Here is a 23,996-nt window from a genome sequence, read left to right on the forward strand (position 1 = left end):
TGTAAGACCATGCATTCTTTTACAACAATTGTTTGTATTTTTTTTCAATTTCAATTTCTTTTATTAAATAACAGTTACATTCTGAAAAGCAACACTACCCAAGAGGCAAATGGCTGCCAATACTGGAGTTTATAATCATGAAAAAAAAACAAGAACTCATACAAACATTTCATGGAAAAAATATATATATAAATGCAAACACAAATAATCATAAATACTATTATAAATGAATTTTTAGTGGTACAAGTATCCTGAAATTAAATAGTATAATGTTATACTGTGTTCATTATGTTGAAGTAAAAAAGAATAAAAAGGGGGGAGAAGAAATGTATATACATGTACATATTGTGGCTGGCTTTCGGAGTGCTACTTCAATTAGACATTAAAAGGTAGATTAATAAGCTTTGCAGTTACGGAACTATGTGAAAATAAATTTCAATATCATTTATTGAGTGAAGATATTCTTTAAGCTTTTTTTTTGAAATGAGGCAGATTAATAATTGTTTGCATTTCATATGGTATTGAATTGAAAAACCTTGGGGCTATGAAAATGCTTTTGCAAAATATCTTTGTGTGCATGTGGAATAGAAAAAATACAATTTGGTCTACGTGGATTTACTCTAGCGCGCATGGGCAAATGGTATTGTTTTTTGAACAGTGTAATTGCAACTTTAAGCAGCTGGCGAACAGTTAAGACGTCAGCATTACGAAAAAGAATATTAGACTGGGTGTTATAGTCATTATATATTAGTCGAACTACCTTTTTTTGTATTTTAACTATAGGACTAATTGTAATCGAATATGTGTGATTGAAACCACGAAAAATAGAAATTTCTGATGAACACTTTGTTAACATGACTTTTGAGATGAAAAAAATTGAAAATCATGTACCTCAATGTATTTATTATGCAGAAAGTTTACATGTGATTTCCATTTTAAATTATTATCGAAATAGAGACCGAGATATTTAATACTTTTGACAGCTTCAAGACAGTTACATGAACATGAAGTGAGATTACATTGGTTAGTATGGTATATCGATTGAATACGCTCGGGGGATTATCTCGTAGGGAAAATTTCACGTATTTGCTCTTTTCAATATGAATTTCTAGATTATTAATAAAAAACCAATTCCGAATTTTTAAAAGATCTTCATTAATTTTTTGCTTCAATACTTCTAATGGGCCATTACTTACATACATGACCACCGTATCATTAGCGAAGCAGATAATTTTACCAAAAATATCAATGTCACAAAAGTCATTTATGAATATTTGAAACAATAAATGAAACGTAACGGTTACGAGCTGTGAGGGACTCCTCTTTTAATTAATAAAGAAGACATTAGAAACTTGAACATCTGACTCTTTGGATTCTACTTTTCCAAGTATGATTTCATCAAATCGTGTGTGCCACCCCTGATGCCTATTAAGTACATTTTCGAAAGGAGAATATCGTGATTCATTGAATCAAAAGCTTTTCTTATATCCTAGAATATTGCTATTATTGTGTGAGGTTTATATTATTAATTATAGTATATTGACTAGAAATTAAATGTTTGAATTTTTACTTTGTTATTGTTTTAATTTACGAGCATCTTCTTCTTCTTCTTCAATTATACAGGGCTTTATGCCTTCAGGCCATACCGTGTTTAAAAAAACATAAAAAACATACTAACGGAAAAGCTACCATAAACACAGAAAACGTATTAATTCCAACATTTTCCATTCTTCTCTCTTCTTGAGAAGGATATGGAGAAAAAAAAAAAAACAAACCCCCAGACGCACAAACGCAGATGGAGATGTTATATGAGATGAAGTAGAAGTCTTCAGGCTTAGGGACGATGCTAAGTCGCTTAAAAATGATATGACATGGAGTCCGTGGATGAGTGTGTGTGGTAAAAAAACTGAACCAAACAACCAAGACAGAAAAAGAAACAAAAACCAAACGAGAGAAGAGAGAAAAAAGAAGAGAAAAAAAACTCACGAGAGAAACGTTGACTGAAGGCAACAAACTTCTCAAAGCTACAGATAATACTCTCAGGCTTGCCTGAACAGAATTCGGACCACCAACTAACTTGTGGAGAAAGAGAAATAAAAGTTGAGAAACGAACCTGGGAGAACCTGATACAAGAAAACAAAAAGTGAGAGGATGTTTCAGGTACATTGCATTGTAAACAAAGAGGGTTATCCACTTTCCTAATACGATGAAGGAGATCATTCAAGGGAGCTCTATTGCAAATGAGTTTGTAAAACAAGCATTCCAACCTTCTACTCGAAAAAAAAGAGAATTTTTGGCAGCAGTTATAGAAGGAGCTAAACTCAGGAATAGATAAGAAAAGAGCATTACGGATATTTTCCTTGAAATGGCGGGAGTAAAGAGAACGAATGTCCTCCACATGAAGGCTAGAGGGTAGTAGATCAACAGTGGAAGAAGCTACAGTTCGAACATGATTGTCAATTGTCTCATTAATGGCGATACCCGAATGCCCTGGACCCCAAATTAGTGATATGCTGTTTACCAATCAACTAGTATGAACAAGTTGAGCATACAAGAGATGAGTTACCGTACACGAATGAATAGAAAATTTGTCAAGAGCCATGACGACAAAATTTACGAGCATCAACGGGATGTGTACGACTCCGTGCCGTTGTCACCAAAACCGTTGATTTTGTGTACTATCACCTCTTAAAGTTTTCTCCATCTTTTCTGAATCACCCTGTATAAATTGAATGATTATAAAATTTTCACTATTGAATGAAAAATACTTAATGAAATATCAAAATAGAACTACAAATACAGTGGCGGCTCGTGGTTGGATATTTTGGAGAGCGCAGATTTCCAAAAATATACTGCCATCTCCATCTATCGGTGATGATATGCAGTCAAGTACATGTAGGCCTACCATTTACAATTAGTGAAGTATTGCACTGCATTGGAAACTTTTATTTTTGTTTTCAAATTATTATCTGTATATCTATGAAATACAAAATTAATAATGCTCTATCGACGCAACATTTACGTAAATAATTTGCGCAGTGAGCTTACTCGATATCTTAACAACGTTGAAAACTGTACCCGAAAACGGACTCTTTAAAAAATTCTGGACTTGAAAAGCGGACTCTGTACAAAATTTCGGACCTGAAAAACGAACCCTTTACAAAATTCAGGAGCTGAAAAACGGACCTTCACAAAATAAAAATTAATGAAACTATAAATTTGGAATTTCTTTTCTTTTGTTACAGATTAACTAGATTACTTCGCTTCCCAAAAAATTAATGATCCTTTTCACAAAAATAATGAAAATTTTCACAAAAACAGGGCCCTACAAAAAATGTCTGGACAGACTCTCTGAATATTATACTTTAATTTAAAAGGTTTTCTATTTCTTTATTGGTACGTTAATTACAATAATTTGATTACAGACATTCTTAAACATATAATGGTAACAGATATACGATTCCACAGCTACTATCATAACAACGACGCTGTGCGAATTGACTAAAGCCGGGTATTCCTAGGAGTAGAACTTTTGCGCCGTGTGCAGCGTGAAAACATTGGTTTTTTTTTTTTTGGTTTCGGTTTTTTGACCAATCAGCGTTTTTACGCTGCGCGCACTGTAGAAACCTGCTTCTAAGAAAACCTGGCTAAAACGTCCATTAGCAGTGATACGATACAATGGCATGGTAGCGCCATCTGTCGGACAATAAGGTAACCATATTCCTAACATCTCCTTTTCTTAGCATTGCAAATGTCACCTTCATAACCCAAGTCGGTCCGGAGGTTTTCTTTTTCCAGTGAACCTACAGGTTGGGCAGGTAGCGTCGGCTCGACACCCGATGACACAACATCACCAGTCTCATCTCCAACCGTCTCGTCCTCAGCCATGTGTCCGATCCTCCGCTCCAGGTCGACTGTTAATACCAGTGTGAGAACCTGAAAAACAAAACTGATTATTAATACTACGAGTAGCCATTGACTGTTCACCCGATCAATGTTCTCCCAATCTCTTACGTAGATCCGATTCCGTAAGAAAGGTAGATTTTATCCAATACTTGAATGACTGGACCATTCTTTCAGCCTGACCATTCGTAGCAGGATGGTATGGAGCCGATACTACGTGTTTGATACCATTTGACTTGAGAAATTCTTGAAACTCGACACTCGTGAAATTTGTTCCATTATCGGAAACCAAAGTTTCACGCAATCCAAACTGAGCAAACAATTTACGAAGTTGTGATACAGTGGTACTAGTAGTTATGTTTCTTGTTATAGTGATTTCAGTCCACTTGAAATATACATCACAAACTACAAGAAACATTTTTCCAAGATATGGACCTGCATAATAGATGTATATTCGTTGCCAAGGACCACTTGGCCATTCCCAGGGATGTTGCAAAACTTTTGGTGGTTCTTTTCCTGTTTTCTAACAAGATTCACAATTGGATACAAAAATGTCGATGATATGTCAGACTCTTGTCTATACTAGGCCAAAAGTAATGACTTCGTGCTAAAGCCTTCATTTTGATTATACCAGGATGACCTACATGTAGTTCTTCAAGAACTTTCTGCCTAAACTTTTGTGGAATGATGACCCTATTTCTACGTAAAATACATCCATGTGTTGCCACGAAAATTCAATCTCTTTTCCCTTCCAAGGTGCGGGTAGTTCAGTCCCTTTAAGCAAGCAGTGAAACAGTTCAGAAAGAGATTCTTCATGTTAGGTAGTCCTGGAAATTTCTTGAGCAGTCAGAGGCAGTTTCAATCTGCATTACATTGAAACAGTCAACTTCATTATACCTATTCTCTTGACTCTCTACAGGAAGTCGTGAAAAAGCATCAGCGTTCCCATGATCCTTGGTGTTTCGGTACTGAATCGTATAATTAAATGCTTGCAAAAGTAGCATAATGCAACATTTGTGTTGCCGAGAGTACAGGTAAGCTTTTGTGTGGAGAGAATATTGACACTATGGGCTGATGGTCCACTACTAGAACGAAATGTCTCCCAATGGTAGAATTTTTTTTATACCCCACACTATATACTCAACGCTTCCCTGTCAATCTGAGAATATTTCATTTCAGTCCTTGAAAGTACACGTGATGCAAAATTTATGGTTCTTTCCGAACCATCGGCATGTAATGACTGAGTACGGCGCCAATGCCCAACTGATGAAGCATCAGTCTGTAACACTAGAGGCAATTTAGGGTCATAATGAGCTAAAATTCGATCAAAAGCTATCTCTCGTTTCAAGAGCACATATGCAGTTTGACAATTTTGATTCTATATAAATTCACTATCCTTACGTAGTAAATTATTCAAAGCTGCAATCATTGTCGACAAATTCGGACAATATTTCCTATAATACTCAACTTATCCCAGGAAACTTTTCAATTCAGACACAATTTTAGGTACTGGTGCATTTAATATGGTATTAACTTTCTCTGAGGTTTTTCATAGACCATTCTTATCAATTTTATATCCACAATAATAAATAGATTTCTTGTAAAACTCACTTTTTTTGTTCACCTTCAAGCCATATTGTTTCAGGCGCTCAAACACAGCATTCAATCTTTCGAAGTGTTTATCATCAGAAGCGCCGGTAACTTTGATATCGTCCAAATGCACATGAACACCGTGGTTTCCAGCAGAACTTGTTCAATCTGCCTCTGCCAAATAGCAGGTGCTGACGCTATCCCGCAGTTCATCCTCTCGTATCGGAATAATCCCCTGTGCATATTGATAGTCAGTAGGTGTTTATCACTTGGTTGCACTGCCATCTGTAGGTAAGCTTCGGCGAGATCAATCTTCGAAAATGTTTTTCCTCCCACAAGCTCCGAAAAAATATCATCGATTTTCGGTCATCCTTCAGAACCGGATTCAGGGTAGCTTTGTAATCGCCACATATGCTAATGTTTCCATCACGTTTCACCACTGGAACGATGGGGGTCGCCCACTCGCTATGGTTCACAAGTTCAAGTTCGTCTTCAGAGACTAATCTGCCCAGCTCTTGCTCGACACGTTCTTTCAGTGAGAAAGGGAGTGGTCCCGCTTTCATGAATTTCGGCTTGACTTCTGCCCTCGATTCAATGTGACACTGTAATTTCTCCAATCGACGAAGACCCGGGGTGAAAATTTCAGAATATTTTTGAAGCAAGGTCTCAAGCTCTAAACCTTCTTGATCTCGAACCTTCTTGGGTGAGATGCTTCATCTCAGGCCAGTTGATTTTCAGGGTTTGTAACCATTCTCTTCCGAAAATTGCATTCAGTTGTTGATTCGCCTAGTACAGGTTCGGAGTAGTAGTTTGCTTTATCATAACATACATGCACGGTAGCTTGACACACTGGATGCACCAACGATTGATCGAAGTTTTTTAGAACCAGGCTCGTTTTCAAAATTTTTACACTTGAACATATTTTCTTGAATTCATGAACCTTCATGCATGATGCTGCGGCACCGGTGTCCAACTCCATAGATTCAGATTCCGGGTTCAGATGATTCACATTAGTTTTCGATCTACACACTTTCTGTCGGTGTCCTTTCTTTTTACAAAATCTACATATTCTGACCTTGAACTTACACTGATGAACCACGTGAAAAGTGCTCGAACAACGGTAAAAAGCATGATTTTGTCTCACTGGCTTCACTTTATCCGATTCCGAGTTGGCATTGCTTTGGTATCGTTTTCCCGTAGGTGCCATTCGAGACACTTCGCTGATTTTCTTCACGCCAAGCTTCGAATCTTTATTATTTAGAATTTATTTATTTACAATAACCCCAGAAGGCATGAAATGCACTTATACTGGAAGAAAAAAAAAAATAATAGTCAGTACGGGAAGCACTTCGCATACGGAGCCAGGTCGAAATCCCCAATAGTGGAAGCAAATCTTGCGTAGGAGGCACGTACAAGTTCTGATGGAAGACTGTTCCATATTCTTGCCACACGGCATCTATATCCGTGGAAAAAGCAATCCCTTCTAGCCATTGGTATTCTTATTTGGAAGCGATGCCTACGTAGGTTAACTCGCCTGTCTATGATGCTTTTTTGGACATCCTTCGATGCGGTTTCTAAACCGAGAGCTGTAGATTTCGTATTATAAGTCAAATTCTCGACAGTCAGAAGTTTCTGTTGGATATTTTCGGAACTCAAACCCATAACGAACCTATCGCGTATCATCATAGATACACTGCTCAAAACAATTAGGGGAGCAAGCAAAAAAGTGAAGAAAACCGTGAGGGACAGCCACGTATTGGCATACAATGGATAGTACACGCGTATCAATGAGAAATACAGAAAAAAAACGTAAACAAATTTGGAATTAAACTTTACTTCTTTGAAAATATGGAAAAAACATGAAAAGATGATTTAGGGCAACAATTTGGTTACATGTAAACGATAAAAAAAAGTACTGTTTAAACATGATACATGAGTTTTAATAGAGCGTGTGGTCTCCCCGAACAGCTAAGACTGCTGCACACCTGTTTGCCATGGATGCGATGAGGTTATCGATCAGACTTTGGGGAATACTGTTCCACTCCTCGAGAAGTGCAATCTGCAAGTCTCGGAAAGTAACAGGCGGCCTTGTCGTCCGAGCATGTCCCAAACATGCTCTATTGGATTCAGGTCAGGAGAGCACGCTGGCCATTCCATACGCTGTATTGTTTCAGCTTCAAGCATGTTCTCCACCAGACGAGCTCTATGCGGTCGGGCATTATCATCCTTTAAAACAAAGGAATCTCCAATGGCTCCAGCGTAAGGGATGACATGATGACACAGTATCTCGTCTGCATACCTTCGGGCCGTCAAAGTGCCATTCCGAATGATATGCAGGTCCGTACGTCCGCCTATGCTGATTCCACCCCATACCATCCAACCAGCTCGTCTGTATTGTGACCTTTCACGAGTGCCCCTGTCCCTCCATACCAGAACACGTCGGGTGTCACACTCCAGACTGAATCGGGACTCGTCTATAAACAGCACTTGGCTCCAATCATGTTGCTCCCAATCTCGATGTTCAGCAGCACATCTTCTTCGGGCCGCACGGTGGCGTGGGGTCAACGGAATGCAGACCATTGGCCTACGTGCATAGAGCCCTCCCTCATGAAGCCGATTACGTACTGTTTGGTTGGACACCCTTCGTCCTGTTGCCAAGAGCAACCGTCTTTGCAGCTGTGTAGCATTCTCTGTTCTGTTTCGACGGGCTGTTAACCGTACATACCGGTTGCTGTAGTGGCGCGTGGCCGACCTTGCCCTGCTGGTCGACGTCTAACATATCCTGTTTCTTGGAATCTATTCCACAGCCTTGCAACAACACTTCTGGCGACTCCAACAGCGTCCGCGACACTACGTTGTGTTTGCCCGGATTCCAGTCTGCCTATAACACGCCATGCCATGGATTCCGGTAAATCACGTTGTTGAGACATCCTCAAATCACCTTGTCTCAAAAAACAATACTGCGTAATCGAATTTCACAGCTACGGCAGTAAAACAGACGTTTCTGCAACATCCCGATTTCTGCCCTTATCTCCTTTTTCTGGTTTTTGACGTCATGAACGTTGATTTGCATATGAAGTTTTCTTCTTCCGTTTCCTGTTAGGCTTTAAATTATGGATGATTCATTTTATGTTACTTATCGGTATACATCTTTGCGTAATTTTGTTAAAACCATGTGCTCCCCTAATTGTTTTGAGCAGTGTAGATTCGGTCCGAAGTTGCAATTCCGCGGAAGTTTCTGCAATTCGATAGTGCAATCCGCTATTGATTCACCTTGAAGTTGATTCCTCTTGTAAAATTTGTAGCGTTCCGTCATCCGTTCGGAGTCGGATTCAGATGTCCTCGCAACAGGGTGACGATCTCGTGATAGGACTTCGTAGACGGGGATCTGGTGTAGCTAGGTTCGTTAGGATCCTGTAGGCGGGGTCTAGGTCAATTCGTCGCGCTCAACTTGTCGCGGGACAATTCGTCGCAGTCAATTTGTCGCAGCGTCAATTCGTCCTGCTACAAACTCGTCGCGGTACAAATTTGTCGCAGGCTCATTTCGTCGCGGTACAAATTTGTCGCAAGCTCATTTCATCGCGACAAATTTGAATTGCTTTAAAATTCATATGTTTGTTGTGATCTTATAAATAGGGTAGGTGCTTTAGGCGTAAAAAAATGGAACTAATTGTTTTTCTCATTTATTGGAAATTTTCCCCCTCCCATCTGTTTTAATTTTTAACAAATAAAGGAAAGTTTTCTTCGAAATCATTAAATTTTTAAAATTTAATTTTTTATCATATAAGTCGCATCTCTGTCGGGATTTCCATTTCTCGCAGTGAGGGATGTTGAAGAGCTCACCCAAATAAAAATTGAGATCAAATAAATTTTTAAATTTTAATTTCCATCGTATAGGCCGCATTTCCCACTTTTTGTCGGGATTTGAGTCCCTTATAAACGGAAGGAATGGCGATTTTCAGCCCCCCCCCCACCTCCTCAATGTTTCCTTCATGTCGGCACCTAGCATGCCGGAAGTGTTTGGAACTTGTGGGTTCTTGATCTTGAAGTAGGAAATTTTGATTTTTGAATCATTTCTGTGGGTGCCCATACCCATTCCATAAAGTACCCTGGGCACCAACAGCATCTCTGTCTCTGACACCCCTGCAAATGTCAATCGATTTTTGATTTTTTTTTCAACTCTAAAGTAACAACTCTCGAGTGAAAAGAATGAAATCAGACTTTTAATTAGATCATTATTCTTCAACATTAGTCCTACAACGGTAAATCATTCAACCATAACACTTCACTCATAGTTAGTAAAACTGGGGGCAGATGACAGCTCTACACATAACAAGCATTACACAGAAACAAACTTTACGTCAGGTTGCACTACACGTACACGCACATTCCCGCATGTACCGATTCGTTGGGGGGTTTCGCGGGGGGGGTGCATGTGTGGTGTAGCAGTAGTAGGTAGGGGCTCGGGGATCCATGATGTTCTTAAGTCAGCCACCTCGTTGGGCAATTTGCCTGTTGTGGCGTTGTATTTGTATTTGTATTTGTATGTACATGCCACTCGAAATTAAAATTACAATATCAATTACATTTAAAAATTTAACTGCATATAAAAGTTTAATTATACTTGAAAATTTGGTTATAAAAATTTGAAATGTTAAATAATTGATTTTTGCTGTGATAAAATTTCAATATCATGTGGAAAAATTTCGGTTTGTATGATATTCCCCAAATTACAGTGAGCCTATCTTTAACGGTAAATTTCTATCTGCCCCATTACAATATCTCCATAAGAACCTGAAATATTTAATTAATTAATAATTCAATTAAATTAATATTTAATTTTCACCGTATAAGCCGCACTTCCCGCTTTTGTTGGGATTTCTCACAGCGAAGGGAGTTGGGCGCAGATCAAGGATGGAAATGTACAGTGCTTATGAATGACAATTCGTTGAAGTTTTCATTATGCCCACAGGATGAGCACCGACAAAGGCAATGTAATCACCAATAAGAAAGATGACTGTGGATCAGTCGCATAGATACAATATAACCATTAATCTCATGTTTATAATCAGTCGCATATCTTTGGCTGGCTTGTTTGAATATTTTCACATAGTTTTCATTAGCGTCTAAGCTTTTGATACAAGGCTGGTGTGCTTGGTCTACGGCTCCAGTCAACGATTAGTAAAAATTTCTTCCTACAATATAAGTGAATTAACATTAACAGACAAAGTAAGATTATTATATTCAGAGGTATATTTCCTAGGTGGGGAGGGGGTATGCGGACTTTATCCCAAAATGACAAGTTCAAGTGAAAGGGCGTGACCAAAATTAAGTAATTGGTGATCAAGAACATGAATTAGAAAGGAAGAAGGAAGGCAAGGTTTGAATAGCCCACAGGTGGGAAAACTATAAATCCGCCTCTGATTATAGCCTACATTTATTAGGATAATTTTAATTTTAAAAACAATTAGTATCGTACATATAAACACTCCACAATATCTAAACCTTTATTAATTTTCAGTGCTTTGAGAGTATAATTTTATTTACACTTATATACGTGAATATCGCAGTAAAAACCCGATCATGATTTATAGAATAATACGTGATGGTATTTTGAACTAACATAATTTTTTTTTAAGATACATAGAAGATTTCAATTTATTCCAATTTAAATTGAATTCAAACAATTTAATTTTAAAAAGTACTACATTATTTTTTGTCATCCGTATATCTCTCTTTAAGATACAACAAAAAACTCAAATAAAGAAAATTAATAATAGTCTAATTCATTTTCAATTGCATTAAAAGTTTTTATAATTTCGGAACATGAATTATGGGGGAAAAAACTTTTAACCACACACGTTAACCAACATATCATTTCCACGTTCGGTTTTGCAATATTCCATGTTTATGCCAACAGAAATATGTAGACCAAGCACACCAACCTTGTTCCAAAAGCTTAGACGCTAATGAAAACATTGTGAAAATATTCAAACAAGCCAGCCAAAGATATGCGACTGATTATAAACATAAGATTAATGGTTATATTGTATCTATGCGACTGATCCATAGTCATCTTTCTTATTGGTGATTACATTGCCTTTGTCGGTGCTCATCCTGTGGGCATTATGAAAACTTCATTGAATCGTCATTCATAAGCACTGTACATTTCCATCCTTGATCTGCGCCCAACTCCCTTCGCTGTGAGAAATAGAAATCCCAACAAAAGCGGGAAGTGCGGCTTATACGGTGAAAATTAAATATTAATTTGATTGAATTATTAATTAATTAAATATTTCAGGTTCTTGTGGAGATACTGTAATGGTAAATGTTGGTGACTCTTGAAGGGGTGGGGCGGGAGAAACTCTTGAGCCCATGGGGCAGATAGAAATTTACCGTTAAAGATAGGCTCACTGTAATTTGGGGAATACCACACAAACCGAAATTTTTCCACATGATATTGAAATTTTATCACAGCAAAAATCAATTATTTAACATTTCAAATTTTTCTAACCGAATTTTCAAATATAATTAAACTTTTATATGCAGTTAAATTTTTAAATGTAATTGATATTGTAATTTTAATTTCGATGACCTTTCTGCATAGACAAAAATTAATTATTTTCAGTTAACTGCGTGTACACTTTTGTTCATGTTTTTATTTCACGTGTAAGACAAAAACCTACATACAAGCTCGCGTGGAGCATGTACAGTGAAGAATCAACGGTTCGACGAATTGATTCTGCGCTGTAATATATAAATTCACGTCACGACGAATTCACACGGCGGAAAACTTGTACAGCTACGAATTGGAGCTGCGACGAATTGGAGCAGCGACAAATTTGTACCGCGACGAATTGACACTGCGACAAATTTGTATTGCGACGAATTGGAGCTGCGACAAATTTGTACCGTGACGAATTGATACTGCGACAAACTTGTACCGCAACGAATTTGTACCGCGACAAATTGAGGCGCGACGAGTTGAGCGCGACAAGTTGAGTGCGACAAATTGACCGGCTACGTTACATACAGTATTATGCGTCGGAAGTGTTTCGAAAATGTAGTTGCTCGTCTTTAGTTTTATATCGGAAATTTTAATTTCTGAATCAATTCTTGGGGTGCTCGGATGCATGCCACAAATTATCGTGGGTGCATCCACAGCACCCCTGGCTCCGACACCACTGATTACATAGATACTATCATAACGACGCTGTGCGAACTGACTAAACGTTCAATAGCCATGGTAGCATAGTCGCGCTATCTGTCAGACAATAAAGGAACCACATACATAACATAAAGTGTATAAATTTCTATGATAAATTTATAAAGTAAATACATTTTTTATTCAAATATATTGTAACTTAAAAGATACAACACATAGACATAGATAAAAGATAAATAGATAAAAGAGAGGTAGAAAGTATAGCTACGCAATGATAGGAAGGTAGAAAGCAGCGTCAGTATCCGCGGCGCATTTTCAGCGCGGCCAAAACGAGCAGCATAATACAGTATAACCTCTGCTATCTCCCTTTCTTCTTTCTCTCGTATTTCACTACTAAAGGGTATCTCATATGGCGCACGATGGAAAGAGTCTAAAGAGGAAAACAGAATATAGAGCTCTCGAACATTCTTTTTTTTTATCAGTACTTCCTAAAATATTTCTTTTCTAATTTATCAAATTCATTAAAAAAAAAGAAAGAAATTCAATGGTATATATATTAAGATGGTATCAAATCCATTTGAAGAATTAAATTAATGACTTGTAATCACGAGCCACCCCTGTACAAATAGGTTTTCACCCTTGATAAACTCAATTATAACTAATTAAATATTATACAGTGGTAACTATCAACCACCCAATAATTAAACACGTGTTTCCTTGTGAAAAGCTAATTCCATTTTAGGATCTTACGAATATTTAATGAGTTATAACATTTTGAATTTTTTTGACGTGCTATCTTTCTGACAGTCAGTTCCACCAGCAGCGGGTTGCCACTTCTTGAAAATGAACTGAAATATTTAATCCCAATAGAAGAAAAGTTCGGCCATCTTCTTTCACGATTGGCGCTTTTCTGTCATTGTGGTGTGTTATTATAACCTTGTTATTAAGTATAGTTTACGTGTAATTACGTGTTAGCTCTGTCCTCTATATTCGCAAATTTATCAGCAGATTTGTAGAGTGTTAGCCAAATGAGATCTATTTGAAATTTCTTTTAACCAAATCAGTACTTTTTTGCCAAAATGTGGTAATTTTCTCACCTTCACTGATAAGTGAAAACTTTGGAGAGGTGAATACAATGCATAGTGTTTACTGAGCGATCTTTTTTTACGTATTGGCCAATAAAAGAAGGCAAAATTTTTTGAGTTATTTTAAAATTTCATCGAAACTGTTGAGCGTGAAAAGCTTCAATGAAGGAGATAAAAATGGTAGCTTGACGAAGGCGACTGGTGGAAACAGTAAAGTAATAGCAACGCATGATTCAGTCAGAAACTTGTAATCAAACTGGTTATTTTATTAACTGGCATATTCAATATATTTCAACAGTGATATATTTCGGTTTCAGATTTTTTTATTTTTTCTATTGATATTTGAATTCAGAAGTGGAGGAAATTTCGGAAAGAAGCGTTTCCCGTTAATTTTTGCTGTGTTCTTTTCCAACTTTTCTCCGCTTTGAATTCAAAAATCTCTGCGATTATTGTACTTAGAAACGTGAAATATTTTTTTCCTGGCAGCAGGAAAAACAGGGCAACAACATTCCAATTGGGTTTTTGGGCACAAGGTGTCCGTCTGAAAAGTTATTTTTATTTTATTTTAATAACACAGTACAGATTTCCTTGCAACGTCAATGACCTATATATATCTGCAATTTCTGACTTCACACATTATTATAATCCGCAAGAATCACTTCAATATCTGTCACTCTTTTCTTGCCATCCCATTTTGAAAACCGACAGTTGATTGTGTGACACTCTGTAGGTATATTAGACTAAAGTACGACAATATACTAGCGAAGAAATATTTATTATAACACTTTTTTTTCACAGGACAGAGATCCATTTATTGAAGAGACTGATATAGAAGTGCGGATTGGAAGCGTACAAGTATTTTTACAGCCACTTGCTTATATGGTATGATCAAAAGTTGTATTAATTTTTTTATGTGTATGCACACACAGATGTCCAAAAAATAGAACTAGTTAAGTTTATAATAATAATCAAAATGCTTTATTATGAGACAACATACTGATGTTTGCTAGTGATATCCACAATTACAAGAAAAATTTGTTTATTCACAAGATACAAATATTTTTCGGTGACCGTTTGAGGTGATGGGAGAGTGGATAAAGAAATGCTACTTGATAGTAAGTGCGTATTTCTAATCATCGATGATGTACAACTTCGATTCATTTCTTCATCCAGCAGTGGATTGAAAATGGTTGTTGATGATGATGATGATGAAATTTCTAGGACGTTTAGAATAAGAAATGAATTCGATTTTAACAATGCCTCAATTTCTCACGAAAATCTCTGCCTAAAATTTAAAAATTAATCTGATTTTCGAAAATGTAAAAAAAAATTGAGATAAGTATGAAAGAAAAAGAAACAATTATAAGTATTAAGAATGTTACAAGCAAATTATCAGAATTTTGAATTTATTGGACTAGATTTATTATATGAAACAAATAGTATTAATATTGTAGTGAATTTCAAAATGTCTTGAAAACATATCGCTATAGAGAGATTTACCAGTTAAATAACATTCTTATATTCAGATGAGTTTAACTTAAGAATAAAGACATTTCCATGCAAGATTTGAAAAAAATATCGTTGTAGAGAGATTTATCTTAGTACCGAGCATAATAACTTAAAACGATTTATCACTATGAATAATTTTTCCATTCCGTATGTGTAATTAGATAACATTTTAAACGATAATACTGTTTCTGAATCATGTTACTAAATTAAGTAACGTAATTCAGAGAATTATTATTCATTATAATGAGCAACTTGATAACGTAATAATGAATGAATAATTTCCAATTCTACTAATTTGTTTTCGTTGCTCTCGCCTTCATCGAAAAATGTACGCGCAAGCGGCCATGTTTATTTCCGTAATGCGAGCTTACGAGTGCTTTCCAGTCGCGTTATATCATCACCACCTAGAGATAGAAGGCGTCTGCAGTGTTTTCCATAAACGTCATTCAGACTACCTAGCAAGTTTGCCAAATTTTGTAACACAGCATCCTATTTCGTTTCTTCTTATTTTGGCGTAGAATATATCTGATTGACTCACAAATACCGCATAGTGATTGGATGTGGGGCATAGAAATCGCCAATTCTGAGCCTGATCATTTCTTTTCTTCGCAACGATGATACTGGCACGAGCAGGGAATTTTTTTCCCCTGAATATTCTGAGGGAAATGGACTACTTACTTGACGTCACAAGCAGAGTGCGGAGGCCTTCTATCTCTAGGTGGTGATGGTTATATACCGAAGCGGTATATAACCAACTTCGCATAGCGATGACGATAACGAAGATCGCTAGTAACGCTGTGAGAAAAATCTACCTTTAACGATGGTGACGTAAATCTATCCCCCAATGCACCGTAAACCCCAAACACGTTTGAAACGTGGGCTTAACGACATCAGCGTAATTGACCGCCTGGGCTACCGCACTCTCATACTTTCATTAATTCTAAAGCTACTTCTCTTGGGAGACCAAAAATTTGACCTGGTAAGCAGAGTGACTCGTTAAACGGAGTAAGTCATGGCCGTGCTGATTCCGGTCTCCCTATTGATGCATTCATACGAAAAAAAAAACATATTTTAGTTATTCAAACAAGTTCAGGCATGAAAATTGATTACTCAAGTTTTCCTTAATCAATGTTTATTTGCTACATAATAATGCATTTGAATAACACAAAATACAATAAAACACCTCTTAACAGACACCCCTCAGATGCGGCCACCCTTCTTTTACGGCAAAACAATGATTTCGCTTTATATAATAAGAGCATGTATTTCAAACCCCTGATTGACGGTCACCCCTCTTTTACGGGCGAACTTTTTGTGTCCGCAAAAGACAGGTTTTATTGTATTACCGTTTCGATTTTTAAAAATTCTCAAATTTTTCCGTGTGTTTATGGAAACCAAAATATTGTCGTCTGGTATGGCAGTTTACTATTTTTGGACATCATAAATGAAAATAGAATATTTTTTATGAATTCGAAAAAAATATTTCTTTTTCACTGAAAAAAACACTGGGGAGTTTTATTTGTGTGAAATTGTGTTAGTGGAAGGAAGCGATCCTTTTCTTCAAAGACGACAGAAATTGGAAATCTTTGCATGTTGTGCAAATTTTTTTGATAAGTCGGTTTTTCTTTTCCCCCACTATATCGCGTTGTCTTTCAAGGTGAACCCAGGGTTACAGATGCTCGAGAATCGTCCAGCATAAATTTGTTTGAAACAGTGGTTATTAACCTGGATGCGAGATTGAAAAAAAAGGCCATGTTAACTTTTTATTCAGAAAAATTGAAATGATGATAACAATTGAATTTTTCAATTCTTCAAAAACATATTATTCAATAGCTCAGTTAAAAATGTAACCTAAAAATGCTACTACTGTGCATTAATGAGATTCAATCACACAATTTAACATAAACACGTACTCCTATAGTACTAACTTTATTTTTAAAGGGAGAGCCTACTGCTCGTCTCCTTTCCTGGTTAACGACCTATTTCGTAATACAGTCACAGAAAAACGCTCGCTACAATTGGCGTACAAAATAGTCGCCAACTCACATAATTTGATGTATCGGCCTAACATGCTGCCCGGCATGAAATATTAATTTCAATAAATACGACAATATAAAAAGTTGAATACATAAACAAAATTAACATATAAAAAATTCGATGCAGTACAGATATCATATTTGCGAAACAAAAATTAATTATATAAAATACATACACAATGTACATACACATGTTACATACACAAATGTACTATATTATACAATTATAATTTCAAGGCGGAAACCTAATGATTTTTTTTTTTTCTATCGAGACCCTTCTAACGGCAACAACGCGATTTTACATATTGATCTTTTGAAGATTCCATTCATTGTTTTTACATTTGCAATTCTCACTTTATTATCCCTACCCTGGAAAACCTCCACGACTCTTCCCAAAATCCATTTACAGCTTGGGAGGTTTTCTTCTTTCATGACAACCATATCTCCAACATTGATGTTGGGCTTGGAACCTTTCCATTTATTTCGTTGTTGCAAAGTGCTCAAATAATTGTTTTGCCAATGCTTCCAGATTGTTTGCACCAACTTAGATGTACGTTGCCATAAATTCAATCTGTTTTCCTTAACATCAGTCAGTGATGGCTACAATGGCAGTGACTGGGCGACCAATGAGGAAATGACCAGGCGTAAGAATATCTAAATCATCTATATCACTAGATAGGGGTGTTAACGGACGTGAATTTAAAATTCCCTCTACTTGATTGACAATAGTTAACAGTTCTTCGTATGTTAGTTTCGAATTCCCAACTACACGTTTCAAATGGTGCTTAAAGGATTTTACCCCGGCCTCTCACAAACCACCAAAGTTGGGTGCTCTGGGAGGTATAAACTGCCACTGAATACACTCTGCTGATAAATAGTTGACGAAATTATTATTACTCTGCACAATATCAGCATACCAATTTTTCAGAGTTTTATTAGCACTTACGAAGTTTTTTGCATTATCGCTGAACATTTTTTGAGGTTTGCCTCTCCTGGCAACAAATCTTTTCAAGCAAGCGATAAATGCTTCGGATGTCAAATCAGACACTATTTCCAAATGAGTGGCCTTCGTGACCATGCATACAAAAATGCAAATATACACCTCTTGGTAGACCCCCTTTCTCTGGCCCTTATATTTGATCAGAAACGGTCCACAAAAGTCAACACCAGAGCAGTTAAAGGGATAGTTCACAGTGACTCTTTCTTTAGGTAAATCCCCCATGAGTTGTTCTACTGTTACAGGTTTTATCTTGAAACAAGTGATACAGTCATGTACAACCTTACGACACATATCTCTGCCACGTAATGGCCAAAATTCTCTCCTCAAAGAATACAATAAATTTTGCTGACCAATGTGTAAATATTTTTTATGATGATGCTCAATGATCATTCTAGTGAGCTTATGTTTTGATGGTAATATGATAGGATGTTTTTGGATATCACTTACTTGACTGTGCCTTAAACGACCACCTACTCGCAAAATATCCTTTTCGTCTAAGTATGGAAGTAAGTTTTTTATCTTGTCTGTTGCCAATTTCCCTTTTCTAATATTGGATATGTCACCTTTAAACTCTATTTCTTGTGCGCAACGAACTAGATATTGCATACTACCTTGAAGTTTCTGATGTGACAAAGGACCCTTTCGCTTATTAAGTGGATTTCTCGAATTATGGATGAACCTGGAAACAAAACTAAGAATGCGAATTAATTTAGCATAATTATTTGTAATGCAAAACAAAGAATCCATGAAGACTTCGTTCAGATTTAGAGTCAAAGTCACATCAGCATATTTCTTGAACTCCGGGATGATCCAACCCAACGCTGTTGTTGAGTCAGTATACAGACACACCTTGTTCACTTCTACATGCAGAAAGATAGCACCTTCTCAACAAGATTTGAGAGCAGTTCTGCAGCATAAAGTTCAAGACGTGGTATGGTTACTACTTTGAGAGGTGCAACTCTGGATTTGCTACAAAGAAGCACCACCTTCACGTTCCCCACGGCAGTAATAGAACACACATATACAACAGCCCCGTATGCATCCTTTGACGCGTCTGAAAATGCATGAATTTCTAATTTTTCAGCAGAGTCTGATAAGACGAAACGATCAATCTGGAGATTTGTCAACTTTGTAAGTCCTTCTCGGAATTTTCTCCAGTTTTTCGATTGTTGAGACGGCAGTTCATCGTCCCAGTCGATTTTCAACAGCCAGAGCTTCTGCAAGTAAATCTTTGCTTGTACTAGAACAGCACCAAGCAAGCCTAACGGATCAAATAATTTTGCGATATCTGTCAACACAGCACGCTTGGTAGGTATGTTGTTACCAGGAGCAACAGTGAAACCAAAAAAATCTTCTTTAGGGTTCCATCTTAAACCCAAAGTTTTCACCGTGTCATTTTCAGGATCCTGAAAGGAATATTCTCGTTCATGGACAGGGACATTGTTCAACAATGCATTTTCGTTGGAGCACCACTTGTGTAAATCCATGCCTCCACATTTTAACATAGAAATCAGCTGTTGCTGCAATTCAATGGCACTTGTTATATCGTTAGAACCAGTTAGAATATCATCAACGTAAAAATCAGTATGAGTTGCGGCAGCAGCAAGAGGATATTTCTTCTGTTCGTCATAAGCTAACTGCCTTAACACCCTAGTGGCTAAATATGGTGCACATTTTGTTCCATATGTTACTGTTAGTAACTTGTACACCTTGGGTTCATCTAACGGACTTTCTTTCCATAAGAGCATTGTAAGTTGCAATGATCAGGATTGACCCAGATCTGCCTGTACATCTTTTTCACATCGGCAGTGAAAGCTATTTTATGTCTTCTAAATCTTAGCAGTATCGAAAAGATGTCTTCTTGGACCACACCCCCATTTAATAAGCAGTTGTTAAGTGATAATCCATTGGTAGAAGGGGCTGATGCGTCGAAAACTACTCTTAATTTAGTGGCTATCAGGTTTGTAGACTCCATGGTGAGGCATAACATATTTTATATCCTCATGTCCCTCCATCATCTCCTGCATGTGACCCAAGTCCTCATACTCGTCCATAAAATTTTTGTAAAGAACAGACATTTGGGGATTTTTATCCAATTTTTTCCACAGCCAATTCAGCCTTTGCTCAGCTAATTGCATGGATTCCCCAGGTTCAACATTTTCCTTCATCGGAAGATCAAGTATATATTCCCCTCTTTCATTTCTACGATGGGTTTTTACAAAATGATCCTCGCAAAAAAGTTCTTCTTTGCTTTTCAGGGGTAGCTTCTCCTCAACAGATTCAATTTCCCAAAACTTCCTAATGGATTGATCTAACACATCAACTTCTCTCGAGAGAAAACAGCATTGCTGAGATGACGAGTGAGAAATTGTCCCGGAGACTATGTACCCAAATACAGAATTCTGAGGCAACACTTCGTTGCTGAGATACAGCTGTCCGCTCTTCAATGCCTCAAAAAATATTTTCGCTCCGATCAAAAGTTGTATTTTCCCAGGCTTGGAAAAATGTGGATCAGCAAGTTCAACTCCTTCGGGAAACTTCAAGCCCGATAAATCAAGAGGAGACGATGGGGTGAAATCTGTTATTTTGGATACAATCAAAAAATCCAATTCTTTCTTGAACTCGCCGCTTTTGTTTGCGACTACCCCGGTAGTTTTGTTTTTCACGGTATGTGACAAGCCATTAATGCCACAAACGGGGGCATAAACTTTTTCTTTCTTCAACCCGAGGGCTTCGGCGCAGCTTGTTGTCATCATGTTCATTTGACTACCATTATCGAGTATGGCCCTAACTCGAGTCTCTTTTCCTTGGGAATTGCAGACGTAAACATTCACAGTACTGAGAAAAGCTGATGAATTTGTGTTTACCACATTGCTCAGACTATGAAGAACATCTGGCTGTTGGCCCCCCTACTGCTCCTCCCTCTGAGGGTATGGGGGAAGCGCTTTCGCTTTTTCGTTGGATGACATCTTTATTGCTTTTTGGAGACGCCGTTCCTCCCCGATGCAAGAGAGTGTTGTGTCTCAAATTGCAAATAGAGCAAACCACCTTTGATAAGCACTGAGACGTAATATGGCCAATTTTTAAGCAACAATAGCATAAATTATGCTTTCGCACAAATTCATATCTTTGCGAAACACTCATTCTTTGAAATTTTACACATTTAAATAATGCATGAAAACCTTTGCAAGAGACACAAGATCTTGTATATTCTTTGATATTATCACTATCATATACCATGAAAGCATTTGTTTTCGGTTGTATTCTGTGGTCAGGCTGCTGCTGAGGACTATTTATTTTACCGACACTTCCAAGCATTATACTTCTTTTTTCAATGAATTCCAGAAAATTGTCTAGTTTAGGAACCTCGGTAGTTGTTAATGTTAACTCATATTCCTTTCTGGATTCTTTATCTATTTTCTGAAGTAATACATTCAGTAACATGGTGTCTGATAAATCATTTCTTTCAAATTTTAATGATTTCAACTCTCTTAAATTTCTATTTACATTGTCAATTAGATTGCGCAATTCCTTAGCTGACTCATGTTGAACTTTAGCGCAATTTATTAAAGCTTGAATATGAATGTCAACAACTATTCTTTTGTTTTCATAACGAGTTGTTAACGCCTCAAACAAAGAAGCATAGCTTTCGTCAGCTGTTTCAAGCTTTTTTGCATCCCCTTTTAATGATGCTCGCAAATAATACAGCTTTTGCACGTCGGTTAATTGTTCGTTGCCTTCAATTAAACACTTAAATTGATTTTTGAACTGACTAAATTCCTCATACTTGCCAGAAAATTCTGGTAGAGGAATGTCTGGCAATTTTATACGAGAGATTTCTTTACGCTCATCAACATTAACTTTATGATGACTTTTCATCGACTCTTGGTAGAAAAGAAATCTTACCTCCAGAGTTTCTAGTCGCTCATCTATGTGCAGTAGCTCTTCGTCGAACACGCTAATGTCTATAGTCTCTGGTTGAGCGTATAATATTTTCCTCAATGCTTCAACATTTTTTTTGATGTCGGCAACATTGTTCAATTTCACATCAAGTAATTGTTTTGAATCCACTGATGGCTCAAAGTCCTTGGCAAAATTTTCTAGTTGAGTAACTTTTGATTTTAATTTTACAGTTCCTTCTTGACGATTATATTTAGCATTCATTTTCAATTATCCTGTGGCTATAGACGGACCAAATATTCAATAGCTCAGTTAAAAATGTAACCTAAAAATGCTACTGCTGTGCATTAATGAGATTCAATCACACAATTTAACATAAACACGTACTCCTATAGTACTAACTTTATTTTTAAAGGGAGAGCCTACTGCTCGTCTCCTTTCCTGGTTAACGACCTATTTCGTAATACAGTCACAGAAAAACGCTCGCTACAATTGGCGTACAAAATAGCCGCCAACTCACATAATTTGATGTATTGGCCTAACAAATATGAATCAGACCAATATTTTTCGCTAGAGTTTCTTTTTCGACAGCGATCGTACTTGTTTTCCATTTTGATTGGGAAAAAATACCATTAATACTAATTTTTATAAATTTGAAAGCTTGTCATTTATTACTCACAACGATCCTGATGCTAATTAAAATCATAATTAATTCGCTAATTAGTAATTCAAAATCGTGAAAATTAGTAAAAATGCAATTCCTCTAATTTTCTTAAATTTGAAAAGATTTTATAGCCAGGCCAAGTGGGGGTGGGGGGGGGGGGGTTGCTACTAGCAATCTGTAAAACTGTGGCGACGATGGTTCGATATGCTCGCGTGATATAAATTAGAGCTTGTCATTGAATCACGTCCATCTTTGCCAGGAGCCGAGCAGAGGGCGAAGAAAACCAGATGGGAGGTCCAAAGGCAATCTGTCAATACAGTACAGTTGTACACTGTAGAGCAGTGTTTCTCAACCGCCGGGCGCGGATATCATTCATACCGGGCCGCGAGTGATTAGCCGTTTCATTTTTCTCATTCATTTTCCGTTGGTCGGGTGTTTGACAGGGCCTTCAACTCACAAAAATGAATAAAACCGGGCCGCGGGCTTGAAAAATTTGAGAGCCACTGCTGTAAACGGTGTTCTTCCGATTACGATGGTAATCCCATCGCCCCACTCTGCACCCAATAATCGTCTGAAATGATCCAGCGTGTTGGTCGTTTTTCTAAGTAAGTAATGCGCGTGTGCTAAAAATATTAGCTTGTTGGCGAACCATATTCCTTGAATTTTGAGATCATTTTCGCACACTTAATTCGTTCCCCATTTATTTTCATAGTAGGACTCTTTTTCCTCTTGTTTTGCCACAGAAATGATGATTTGGATGGTTCCACTTGCAGATCATTTTGTTGTAACCATTCGAAGATCTGGGTGTAATTTCAATGGGTTCCTTAGAGAAGGAAGAGAAAGAAGTCATCGGCTTATGCTGTGATCCACTGGAATCGAAGTAATGAATCGAATGCAGTATTCCAAAAAGCGGTCCATTACATGAGCCCTGGGGGCAACCTCAAACCAACGTCTTAGATGCTGGTGCTGTACTTGTTAAGAGTGTTGGCTCGGGGGCCTAAAGAGAAAAGGGGCCTCACAAAAATGAAATGTGGTTGGAATTTCTGAGAATTCACGTAGGGTGTCAGAAAAATCATTTGGAACGGAGGTTCATGATGCTCTTAAGACGGCCTTGCTTATACTTCTGATATTTTTGCAATTAGGT

General features: G+C 37.2%; 1 protein-coding gene across 2 annotated transcripts in view; it reads left to right on the forward strand.

The window, feature by feature from the left end:
* LOC149080429 (kinesin-like protein KIF28) overlaps window positions 1-23,996 on the forward strand; it is a 1,038,199-nt gene that overhangs the window by 687,729 nt on the left and 326,474 nt on the right. For both annotated transcript variants that reach the window (XM_089239551.1, XM_089239552.1), the window contains exon 17: window positions 14,542-14,625. In XM_089239551.1, the coding sequence (XP_089095677.1) occupies window positions 14,542-14,625 (84 nt within the window). The remainder of the gene's footprint in view (window positions 1-14,541; window positions 14,626-23,996) is intronic.

This window comes from Pholcus phalangioides, unplaced genomic scaffold, assembly GCF_987345545.1.
Source record: "Pholcus phalangioides strain wild (caught in Gottingen) unplaced genomic scaffold, Ppha-v1.0 ptg000011l_1, whole genome shotgun sequence".
Taxonomy (NCBI): domain Eukaryota; kingdom Metazoa; phylum Arthropoda; class Arachnida; order Araneae; family Pholcidae; genus Pholcus; species Pholcus phalangioides.